This window comes from Hydra vulgaris, chromosome 08 (assembly GCF_038396675.1).
Source record: "Hydra vulgaris chromosome 08, alternate assembly HydraT2T_AEP".
Lineage (NCBI taxonomy): Eukaryota > Metazoa > Cnidaria > Hydrozoa > Anthoathecata > Hydridae > Hydra > Hydra vulgaris.
Window position 1 is genome coordinate 36,112,501 of NC_088927.1, and position 12,715 is coordinate 36,125,215.

A 12,715-nucleotide genomic window follows, 5' to 3' on the forward strand; every position below is an offset into this window, starting at 1 on the left:
GTACAACTTCTTGGCAATGTCACTCCGTTCTTGTACATTTTTGTCAACAAGAGACATAACTAGAATATTTGGGTCTATGTACCAGGTGTGTCTCTTTAGAGACTCTATAACAGGTTTTGCCTGGACAGGATTGATTTTTGAGTATCTCGCTATCTGCCAAAGAGCTTTCATATTCTAAAGATTTTTAGACTATTAAATAATACACAAAGTTTTCAAAGAAATGATTAAAAACTTTTAAAACATAGAAATGTCACCTGATATGGAGCAATAGCAGGAATTTCAGCCTTTATAAACCACTCAGTGTAAAATACAGCTGTGAAGAATGCCATATCATTTATTTCTTTCTTCTCGAAATCTTTCAAGCTAGAAATGTTGTCTATAAGGAGATACATTTTCAAAAAGTATATTCCTTTTGCCATAAACCTGGCATGGTGTACATGCCCAGGTTTTCTTAGTTTGTACTGTTCATCACCAGATAAAACTATTGTTGTCTATTCCACTAACTCTAGATAATCAGACCTACATCCATCCTAAAAAAAACTATTTATTTAGACACAAAATAGTACTAAACTTATTTTATTACAGAAAATTCAGTTTATTCAAAATTTTAATTACCTTTTTCATTGTTTTCATTCTAATAATATTTTGAGAGAAAGATAAGGCTTCCTTGAACTGTACTTGCAGCCAGCTATCAGAAATGTCTTCAATTTTTACTTTGTTTAACACAATGAAATTTTGATCAATTGAGTTCCATACATCTTTAAGCTTCTTAAATAATGGATTATCTGGGCCATTTGTTCTACTGCTAGGATAAATGTTCCAGCAGTGAATAATATGCCTTTCATAGATGTGATGCCTGCATGCTAGGAGAAGTAGAGGTCTATTAAGCTCTGCAGCTAATCTAATGCACACACCCTTTTTATTACCAGTATTTACAGAAGTTGTATCAAAAACGCATCCTTGTAATTTATCAAAAATATCAAATTGATGAAGAAGTTTTATGATTGTATTTTTCTGTGTTTCTCCAGTGCAAGAGTTCAAATGAGGAACCCCAAGAAGCTCACTCTGTCCATCTATTCTGATGGAAACAGCCAGTCTGTCAAGTTGATGTTCTATTCCGTTTGTAAACTCTTTAACTATTTTTCCATCAAAATGGAGAATAATTGGAAATGATGAAGATTTAACAAGTTCAGTAATGTGTTTTTTAATCTTTTCTCCTTCTTTAGTTACAACTTCCTCTGCAACTCTAAACGCAGTTGAAGAAGATATTGCAAAATTATTAACATCACCTCCTGAATTTGCAATAACACTTGCCACTATTGCAGTGTGTTGTCTAACTGAAAGTCCCTCACCTATTGCTGTCCCAGAGGGCACGCGGACGTCCATAAGACGTCCATGGACGTCCGATATTGGACGAACGGACGTCCATTTTGGACGTCCATAAGACGTCCTATGGACGACTAAATGAAACGGCACTCGTCCGCCCATTTCGGACGTCTATTGACGTCCATGGACGTCTAAAATTGGACGAACGGAAGTCCATTTTAGACGTCCATAAGACGTCCTATAGACGACTAAATGAAACGGCATTCGCCCGTCCATTTTGGACAACTATGTCTATAATTTCTAATATTTTAGACGTCCATGGACGTCTAAAATATTTTTCAAAATATGTCTAACTAGATAGTCTAATTAGATATATCTGTGTGTCTAGGTAGAATTACATCTGTGACAGAGTATAAATATTATTTTAAAAACTTTGATCAGAATTTCAAATGCTTATAAAAAGGTGTGCTAAAATAAAAACAACTGAAATATGTAAAAAGCATTTACTTTCAAAAGTAATAAATTTACAAAGCAACAATTTTAAGTTGCTTCTTCTTCGTGAACGTCAGCATCGTTAACTATTTTTACTTTCGGCAACGCCCGCTTCAATAAATCGCCAACAAGGGCTTCGATAGTTGCGGCATCATAACCGGTTCTTTCAGATACTAAGCCTTCTAAACAAACAAAAAAGTAAATTACAATTGTTAGTCTTCTGAACAAAGAAATGGTTTTTATATAAACAATTTTTTATTTTTATATGTAAATATAAAAATAACTTTTTTTTTTAATTCAACTTAGGAATGCATAATACAATCATTGCCTAACCTTTAATACACTTGTAATGTTGCGTAGCTGTAAACTTAAGCTTGCCCTTCAATCCATCTTTACTAAATAAGTTTTGGACTTGTGGCACCATTAACTGGTTTAAAACATTTTTGACAGTTTTGCGTGCTGTTGCACCACCAATGGCTTTGATTTGAGTGATCTGAGAAATTGTTAAATTATTAAATCTAATAAGTTCTAAAATCTAATATCGTAAAAGTTAAATTTTATATTGCACCTTTACATTTTCACAAACACGATATACTAACGTTACAAGAAACATTACTTGAATAATCATCAGGAACATAATAGATTCCTGTTTCATTAGAGTTGACCACAAATAACATACAACTTTGTTGTATGTTATTTGTGGTCATCACCTGTTTTAATAGTATATAGAATATACTCCTGAAAAGTTTAATGTTTATACCTTGTTTTTCATAGCACTAGAACTTGCTCTGAGAATTTCCTCTTCTTCATTAAAACACTTAATATCTTTATGTGGGATTGTAATTATGACACCCACATCAGTAGCACCACTTTTTGGTTGTGTTTCCATGTTGTCCAATCGCTCCATAATTTTAATTTGATTTTGCTGCAACAATTCTAGTTTTATTAGCATGGCATACTGAAACTCTAAATATAAATTCTTTATTTGTATTGAAGCCAACAGGAAAAAACATTTATAAAACTAGAGGTAAAATTAGCTTTTAAAATTTTAAAAGAGAAAGATTATAAGAGCAGAGAAATAAAGATCATCACAAACCTTAATACCATGCAAAAACTTACGTTTATTTGTCATTTCCTTAAATGAAACACCACCATCACCTATCTTGAAAGATGTTGGATTTTTGTTAAAGTGGTACGATTCTAAATCCAATGATCGTTGGAAATCTTCATTTGGTCTTGGCTGTATTACACAGCCCACTTTACTTTTTTTCCATGGAGATATAAGTGGCACACCCATTTGAATTGGTGATGAAGAACCAGATGGTGTGCACTTTAAAACATTCAAATTTGGACTTGGAACTCGTTCCTTTGGGTTGAGTATATTTGAAACTATAAAATCAAAAAAAATAGAATAAAAAATTAAATAATCCCAGAACACACCAATTAAATACCCAACATATTAAAGCTCTATATACATTATTATCATAAATTGCATTGGTCTTATTTTATCAATTTTTTCTTCTTATTATACTAATTTCTTCAAGGTCCAGGGGTAACTATTGTGTAATTTTTGTTAAAACCTTATCTCAAGCCTATAACTGTGAAAAAATAACCTTGCTGAACAAAGAAACTACACAAGCAAGTTTCTGAAAATATTAACTTTATTACAAAATATATAACAGTATATCATCTGACAAAAAAAAAATGCAAACAGTTTTTAAATGAACCAATAGATACACTTACCAGGACGATCATCATTTTCATCTTCAGTTAAAAAGTTTAACATTGCCTGACATGTTTCATAACTTCCACACTCCAAAATAAATTCTAACAACATAAACTCTTGCCAGCCAGGTTCTGGACTAGCCCATTCAGATAAATAAACACCCACAGTTTTTTTTCCTCGTGGAGGATAGTATACTATACTTTCTTCTGCATTAACCCAGTGAGTAGGTACTACTGTCTTAGTGTCAATACCATCTTCTTTAATTGCAACAGTACTGTACAACCTACAATTTTAGATAATTATAAACTAAATAGCAAATAAGTCATAACAATTAAACTTACTATTTATTATGTACAATATATCAATGCAAAATTGTAACTCTTGTATATTTTGAATTGTTTTGAGGATAAATTTTATGTTTTTGTAAAACATATATGATTCTAGAAATTAGCTTCATAGTTAATGTATAAACCTTCAATAAATACATAAAAAACAAAAAAATATGCAATTTCAAAAATTCACATTATTTAATAAAGATATTACAACTTTGTTATTTTTATATGGAATACACACACATTTTCTAAGTAAGTCATGCATGTTAATTGTTTGCATTGCTAGACTACAATTTTTGTTTTTGATATAGTATATATTAAGTATCTTAGATTCTACAAAGCTGTCAAAGAAATTGTTTAAACGATTCTTTTTGTAGATTTCACAAACTAATTGATCGTTTGGTAAAATGTTTTTAACAAAAACAACAAAATATTTCATCATGAAACAAGCATTCTTAGAAACATCAATTTTAGTTATTAATTTTTCTTTACGTGGATCATCTAATTTATGTTCGCTTAAGCGTTTTGCAAGTTCTACTAAAGGATTTTGTTTACCTCGTGCTAATCTTTTTAATTGTTGCAAAAAATTCTCAAACTGGAAGCAAGAAATCTCATCCAAACTACTTTCAAAATGTTCAACATCATCTGTTATATGCAGAAGACAATGAACATTGTAGACACAAAATGTGTCACCAAAATGTTCATGAGCGTTTGACACAAAATACTCCAAGAGTTTTTTTGCATGGCTCAAATATGTTCTCCTAACATCATTATTCTCCTCACACAACATGCGGATTGCTAAGTTAAGCTGAGAAAATGTTTATACATCTTAGGATTGAGAATATCCTTTAAAACAACGATACCCACATATAGTAAAAAAGTTCTTAGTTCTGTGGCTTTCCATCTATTGACATCTTCTAAAGATCTTGTTTGACGCACAAAATCTGATGGCAACTTCCCATTTAAATTAGTGAGTAAATGAGAAATCTCTTTTAAATAAGGTGTTGATAAACGACCATCAAATATTTGGGAATATGTACCTTTGTAGTAGTATAACATACGTCTCATAACACCTAAATTAACTAAGTGCATATAGTCTAGAGCAAAATCCTGAATCATGTCTAAACCTTTAATGTCAAACAGTGGAGTTCGTGTATGATGATGGCACCGACCATCTTTATCTTGTTGAGAGTATAATCCGACTTTTAAATCAGCATTGTTTCTATTTGCAATTGTTTCGTGACTTTTATCATAAACAATACGACCATGAACATAAAAACCACGCAAATTGCATCTCTCACATGCATAGTATCCTGAATGTTCAACTGTGCCTTTTAATAGTGCCCTAGCAGGAGCATCACAAGTTATCGCTAACAAAGAAATACTGAAGATCTTACCAAATATTTCTTCTGGCTGTTTAAAAGTCCTTAACTCTTCTACAAAATCTTCTAATAATTCAGAAGCACATGGTTTTTTTTTACCACCATACAACCCAACAACAAAAGGTTTAAAATATCCAAATTGACAAAGTATAGGCCGAATTTGGTAGGCACTTGATTCAAAAATAGGTAAACCATCTACATTACATATAAGATTAATTTTAGAGTAGAAGTCTTGAACTTGCAATATATTTTCAATACCTTTTTTTATGCCAAAATAAATGAAATTTCCATTATCAAAAGATGTTGTTTTCACAACTCTTCTTGTACACCAAAGTGTACTTGCATCTTTTGGTATTTCCTGGTGCCCATGACATTTTAAAATAGTTAATAAATCATTGGTACATTGCCTTGTGCAGTTGTGTTTTAAACTCCAAAGTTTTATTTGATTTTGAAAAGTAACAAATGGTTCTTTTTCAATATCACTATTGTTAAAGACATACATTTCTTCCTGATCACCATCTTTAATATCTGTGAATCTCTCTATCTGATTTTTAATAATTGAATCAGAAGAAAAAACATATTTTTGTAGTACCCCATTACTAAATGTTGGCCTTAAGGCACTAGTTACATTTGGATAAATAACATTATCTGCAGCAAATTTACATACAGAGTCACTATCTGCACTCTCTAAATCTTCAGAATCTGAACTTTTTAAATCTTCCTTTAGAATAAAAGATTAGGAAAATTCACAGACAGCTTTTCTAGAATTTCGCCAGTCTGCAAGTCGCTTTCTACTAAACATAAATAATCTATTAATTTAACTTATACAAAAATTATAAATAGGTAAAAAGCAACTATATGGCTGCATCTTACTAAGTTTTATATTTTTTATGTTATATATGGCTATAACACTATAATTATTTAAGTGTTAAGTTTCAAAACAAATTTATATATATATTTATATTAAATATATATATATATATTATATATATATATATAAATATATATTTATATATATTTATATATATATATATATATATATATATATATATATACATATATATAAGTATATATATATTTATATATATTTAATATATATAATATTAATATATATATATATATATTAAATAAATATATATATATATATATATATATATATATATATATATATATATATATATACATTTATACACACATTTATATACACTGCAGTGTATATTTATAATTAGATACATGCATAAATTTTAACAATATTTTTATATATTTAGTATATATAACTATATTTAAATGTATATTATATATTTGAATACCAAAACATTGACATGAAAAAAAAAATAAATTTACTTGAAATATAAAATACATTAAAACCCACTCGTACCTTTGTATTTTCTTATCGATAGAAACATTTTTTCTTTTTGTTAATCTAAGCTTCGAATCCATTATAATATATAAATGCAAAATTTAATAACACCACTTGGAGATGATCTCAGTTTTAAAGAGAATCACTTTACTTTAAACACACGTGGGTTGAAATAAAATAGTTCGTTCGGCCGGATCAGAATCGACCCGTTTCGTCTTAATAGGTCTGTTTTAGACTTGGACGAACGGACGAACATTGGACGTCCTATGGACGTCTAAATAGGTCCGTTTTAGACGTGGACGAACGGACGAACTTAGTACGTCCTATGGACGTCCTTGGACGTCCTGTGCCCGCTGGGGTGAGAGCTGTTTTTTTTTAAATATTTTTTGGTAACAAAACAACAGAGGTAGATTGTTCTTTTTTTATATCTGCTACATATTCACAGTCAGAATTATTATCACTGCTTGAAGAGTTGTCTAAACTATATAGATTGTTACCATTGTTTAGTTTACTTTCCATGTTTAACATAGAACACAATTTTTTGTGGGATCTCTTAATAGTGTATGTAAACCTTTCATCATTTGTTCCTATTCTTCCCATCCTATTTCCAAGTTGGTCAAAGATAAACGCAATATCTTCATTTTTGGCTTTGGATGTCCTTCTCCTGTCTTTCATAATATCTTCAATTAGTTCTTTTTTTTTACTAATCCAAAAGCATTTTAATATTTCTTCAAAAAATTCCTCATTCCTTTTTGTATCTGTTAGGCTGTTCCTTTTGCTATTCTTCTTTAACTTGTAATAGTTGTTCACCATTTTATCAATCTTCTTTCTTTAAAATGGAAAATTTATTCAATGTTTAAATTAAAGATAAAAAATTTGTTGATAAATTTTGAATTCATAATTTACCTGATATTTTCTAAGGTTATGATAGGGAATCCTGCAAGATTCCATGGCCTTACCAATTTAGACATTACACAACAGTCAGTTTGTGGAGGGCATCTGAGCTCAAATGAATTAATTTCGAAATGACACCTAATTAAAACCGTTTTCTTTACTTTGGGATTCAAGTCTCTTAGATAAAGGAAGTATTGCAGAACCTCTATGCCAGTAGGAAGTTTATAACATGAAAGATTTTCTATAACTTTCTTTACTAGAAATACTTCAGTCTTATTTCGAGTAAGCTTCAACTTCTTTTTTGGAGGCATTTTACTATTATGTAACTCTTTTTAAGTTAATTAATTACTGAAAAGATAAATGTTAACCAAAATATTAAGTAAGTTAAAAATCAAATTGCGTACACAAGGTAAAATGTAATTGTTGACAAAATGAAGCAAATATATGTGTATTTAAAATTTAACAAAAAACACATTAAAATGGTACATAGGACAAAGATAGTGAAATATTGTAAAATAAATCAATATTTTTGATTTATTTTACAAAAAAGGGGCAAAAAATGACCTTTGGACCCATTGAGGGAAGTCATGGAGTGATCTAATCATGAAAAAAAAAAAAAATTATTAGTAATATCAAGGTTGGGGCACCTTATGAAAAGCTTAGTTGAAATTCAAAAAAGTCATTTTTTTGGAACACCCTAATATATATACATATATATACATATATATATATATATATGTATATATATATATATGTATATATATATATATGTATATATATATATATATGTATATATATATGTATATATATATATATATATATATATATATATATATATATATATATATATATATATATATATATATATATATATATATATATATATATATATATATATATATATATATATATATATATATATATATATATACCTAGTAGTACCAATTGAAGTGCGAAATTTTAATTCAGTAAAAAAATTTAAGAGAACATGTTTTTAATGCAAGAACAAATGTAATATATGCATATTATATACATATTAATATATAATATATACATATTATATGCATGTTATGTTTTAGTTAAAATGCTAAAGTACACATTACTAAAGAGAGTCCTCGAAATAACCCCCTTTTGCCCGTATGCACGCCTCCAGTCTTGGACGCCATTCCTCGATTGATTTACGCACGGTATCCATGGATAAAGCATCCCATTCTCTGAGAAGTGATCGCTTGAGGGCATCAACGGAAGTGTGAGGTTTGCAGCACACCTTCGCCTCCAGTTTAGACCAGATTGCATAATCCAATGGATTAAGATCTGGTGATGCTGACGGCCAGGCATCCGTAGAGATAAAATCGGGCACATTGGCTGTCAACCACCTCTGTGTTGTCTTCGCTTTGTGCGAAGGGGCACTGTCTTGTTGGAATGACCATTGTTCCCCATTGAACAACGAGTCATTTAAAGATTTTACCACCTGCTCTAAAATGTCCTCCTGATAATTTTTTGCTTTTGTTTTTACTCCCAACTCACAAAAATGCAATGGGGTTTTGCCCATTGCACTAACCCCCGCCCAAACCATAACTTGTTCAGGATGGTGGCGTCTGGTGACATATCCAACATGGTGAGGTAATTCTGCACGACTTTTCGCGTAGACGCGATCATTTTGTCGATTAAATTTGGCCTCTATGGTGAAATATTTTTCGTCTGTGAATAAAATTCTGTTAACAGCAGCGGGCCCATATCGAGCAAGAAGTTGAGCACATTTCTCACGTCTTTCTTTGATGTTGGCGGCTGTAAGATAGTGACATGTTTTAATTTTTAATGCCCGTACCTTAAGGTCTTCTTTCAAGGCTCTGTTAATGGTCATACGACTCACATTCATTTGAAGGGCAAGTTTTTTTGATTCCGTCTTGGATTGCGACGAATTCGAGCTTTAAGCGCTGCAAGCATTTTGGGGGTACGTGCAGTGCGTTGCCTGCCACCACCATAACGTTTTTTGACAGAACCACTATCATTATATCGCTTAATAGTACGATAGACAAAATCCTTTTATATTCTTTTATGCTGCAGCATTTTGAAAATCTGATACGGTTTTCTTTTCCCGTCTAATAATGCTATAACTGCACACCCTTTTCCTTCCATACTATCCATTATGAAAAAATCTACAAATAAACACACAAATAAATTAATAAATTCCAGGAATCTATTCAAACAATACAAATAAATGCGGGAACTATATAAAAAGCACATGCCTGTTAACATGACAAGTTTAAACAAACTTCGCACTTCAATTGGTACTACAGGGTATATATATATATATATATATATATATATATATATATATATATATATATATATATATATATATATATATATATATATATATATATATAGCCACATCGGAAAAGAGTACCATAGCAACAGGTTACAAAAGTTTAATGATTAAGATTTTCTTTTAACCCTGCAAAAAAAATTGAATACTCATATAAGCAAAAAATACAAAAAAGATTGAATACAAGAAAGGTTCATCTTGCTGAATAAATTTAAACTAAAAAATTTCTACGCTCAAAAATATTTTAAAAAAGGTTTAAAAATTGTAAACAAAAACACTAAAGTTGCTTTAGCTGAAAGTAGATATTATTCACAATCAGAGGTCTTGTATTTTATTTGAAAAATTTCTTCGTACAGCTACAAGTTATTTTCAAAATAATTTCATGAAAAAACTAGTTAAAAACCTATTTAATTATCTAAAATTGAACAAACTACTCGTTGTCAATGATTAGTTTTTATAACGCTGTTACCGTAGCCATTTTAAAAATTCTTCAATAAATGTAATTCCACTGCGCATGCGTATAATAACTTTCCTCCTGCAAACGACCGTGCATTGAAATTATTAATAAAAAATACCGAAACATTTTAGTTGGATGTGTTTGTCCACCGAGTAGAAAAATAAAAAATTTCGAAACTTTTATCAAAAATACGATTATGAAAATAAATAAAGAAAATAAGACATTATATATAACTGGTGACATAAATCTTGATGCTCTTTCTAACACAAAATTTCCAAAAATAAAATCTTTTTTTGATATGCTTTTTAAATTTAATGTCTTGTCAACTATTAATAAACCAGCGCGAGTAACAAAAACCTCTGCAACAGCAATAGACAAAATTTTTATCAATAATTATTTAGAAACGACATTTGCAACCGGTATATTTTTGACAGATATTAGCGATCATTTCCCGATATTCATAAAAATAAAAAACTTTAAATCTGTCTGATTGTCATTCAAAAATTATACATTTAAAAAAACGAAATTTAAAATTGAATAACACTAATAAATTAACAAGTAGACTAAAACAAGAAACATGGAACAACGTATATAAATGTAAAGATACTAATGAAGCTTACAATGCCTTTTTAAGTACATTTTTGGAGTACTTTAATAAAACCTGTCCAAAAGAGATAATAACAACTAAGTCAAAAGCAATTGCTAATCCGTGGATGGATAAATCGTTATCAAAGTGCTCAAAAAAAAAAGCAAAAACTTTACAATAAATTTTTGAAATATAGAAACAATGATAATGAAAAAAATTACAAAAATTATAAATTTTTTTACCAAGATCTCATTAAAAATGCAAAAAAAAAATATTACAGTAATCAAATTAACAAATGCAAATTTGATAGCAAAAAAACATGGTCCATCATTAATCTCATAAAGGGAAGAGAAAAACTAAATTCACCTAACGAGTTGTTATTAAAAATAACGTAATATTTTGTCAAAAACTAATTTCAGAAAAATTCAATAAATATTTTACATATATTGGTCCAAATCTTGTAAATAAAATTGTACCAACATCTGTATCATTTAAAACCTATCTTAAAACCACGAATAACGTTACCATGCTTGATTATGAATTAGGCTATGAAGAATTAGAGGCAGTCTTTGCCTCCTTAAAAAAAAAAAAGGCTCCAGAATTTGATGAGATATCTAGTGATATAGTTATTGCAAACAAACACAGACTTAATAGACCCCTGATTCATATACTTAAGCTCTCATTAAATTCTGGGATATTTCCGGATGTACTTAAATTGGTAAAAGTAATTCCATTATACAAATGTAATGATCATTCTGACATTACAAACTACAGGCCTATATCAATACTTTCTGTATTTTCAAAACTCTTCGAACGTGTACTTTATAATAGAATCTATGATTACTTCATTAAAAACAATTTTTTTTTACCCAAATCAGTTTGGCTTTCAAAAAAATCTCTCTACAGAGCATGCAATCATTGAAATAGTAAATCAAATAACTAATGGTTTTGAAAATAATAAATTTACTTTAGGAGTGTTTCTTGATTTATCAAAAGCATTCGAAACAGTGGACCATTGCATTCTCTTAGATAAATTAAGGTATTACGGAATAATAAATAAAACTTATTATTGGATTAAAAGCTATCTTACAAACAGAAAACAATATGTAAATAATGTCCTATCTGGAGTATTAAATGTCATATGTGGAGTCCCGCAAGGATCGATTCTTGGTCCACTTCTTTTTCTAATATATATAAATGACTTTTGTAATGCATCTTTAAAAATGAACTCGGTCATGTTTGCAGATGACACAAACTTATTTCTCACCAACAATGATATCAAGAAATTATATGCAGACATGAATATTGAACTGTGTAAAGTAAACAACTGGTTTAAGGCAAACAAACTCTCACTTAACGCTGAGAAAACAAAGTATATACTATTTCACAAAAAAACACAAGAAGAAAATCTTCCTCTCAAGTTGCCTAACCTATCTCTAAATGATATACTAGTAAATAAGCAATCCAATATAAGATTCTTAGGAATCATTGTTGATGAAAAATTATCCTGGCTTCCACATATAATATATATCCAGTCAAAAATCACCAAAATAATAGGTTTGATGTATCGAGTTCGCTCCTACGTCAATAAAAATAGTCTTAAATTAATCTACTTTGGGCTAATTCATAGCTTCATCAGCTATGCAAACATTTCATGGGCAAGTACTCAAGCGGCAAAGATTAAAAAAATTTATAGTCTACAAAAACATGCCTGCAGAATCATTTACTCAAAAAATAGGCGTGAACACGCTAAGCCCTTAATGAAAGATATGAAAATAATGAATGTGTTTGAAATAAATATCTACCAGCATTTAATTTTCATGTATCGTTA

At 29.6% G+C, this 12,715-nt stretch overlaps 2 protein-coding genes and 1 long non-coding RNA gene across 3 annotated transcripts in view; all 3 read right to left on the bottom strand.

Moving 5' to 3' along the window:
* The window catches only part of LOC136084306 (uncharacterized), a 14,143-nt gene extending 3,438 nt beyond the window's left edge, over positions 1-10,705 (bottom strand). The window contains exons 1-2 of the long non-coding RNA XR_010640464.1: positions 10,276-10,705; positions 9,923-9,970 (exon numbers count right to left, since the gene is read on the bottom strand). This is a non-coding gene — a long non-coding RNA (uncharacterized LOC136084306). The remainder of the gene's footprint in view (positions 1-9,922; positions 9,971-10,275) is intronic.
* LOC124817571 (uncharacterized) lies at positions 1,816-6,831 on the bottom strand. The gene is made up of 6 exons (XM_065803589.1): positions 6,637-6,831; positions 3,562-3,827; positions 2,938-3,207; positions 2,579-2,784; positions 2,152-2,311; positions 1,816-2,000 (listed from the first exon to the last, which is right to left on the bottom strand). Exons 1-6 carry the CDS (start codon positions 6,696-6,698, stop codon positions 1,867-1,869), a joined length of 1,098 nt encoding a protein of 365 aa, XP_065659661.1. The 5' UTR covers positions 6,699-6,831; the 3' UTR covers positions 1,816-1,866.
* LOC136083796 (uncharacterized) lies at positions 6,881-7,827 on the bottom strand. Its single transcript, XM_065803590.1, has 2 exons — positions 7,525-7,827; positions 6,881-7,447 (listed from the first exon to the last, which is right to left on the bottom strand). Exons 1-2 carry the CDS (start codon positions 7,821-7,823, stop codon positions 6,994-6,996), a joined length of 753 nt encoding a protein of 250 aa, XP_065659662.1. The 5' UTR covers positions 7,824-7,827; the 3' UTR covers positions 6,881-6,993.
* Positions 10,706-12,715: the final 2,010 nt, after the last annotated feature.

Bases quoted from the DNA above. Each gene is read 5' to 3' on its own strand.
- LOC124817571 (XM_065803589.1), bottom strand. From the start codon at position 6,698: ATGGATTCGAAGCTTAGATTAACAAAAAGAAAAAATGTTTCTATCGAT. The intron at 3,828-6,636 runs GTACGAGTGGGT...CTAAAATTGTAG, and splicing joins ATCGATAAGAAAATACAAAG to GTTGTACAGTACTGTTGCAA. The intron at 2,001-2,151 runs GTTAGGCAATGA...TTGTTTGTTTAG, and splicing joins ACATTACAAGTGTATTAAAG to AAGGCTTAGTATCTGAAAGA.
- LOC136083796 (XM_065803590.1), bottom strand. From the start codon at position 7,823: ATGCCTCCAAAAAAGAAGTTGAAGCTTACTCGAAATAAGACTGAAGTA. The intron at 7,448-7,524 runs GTAAATTATGAA...TCCATTTTAAAG, and splicing joins ATAACCTTAGAAAATATCAG to AAAGAAGATTGATAAAATGG.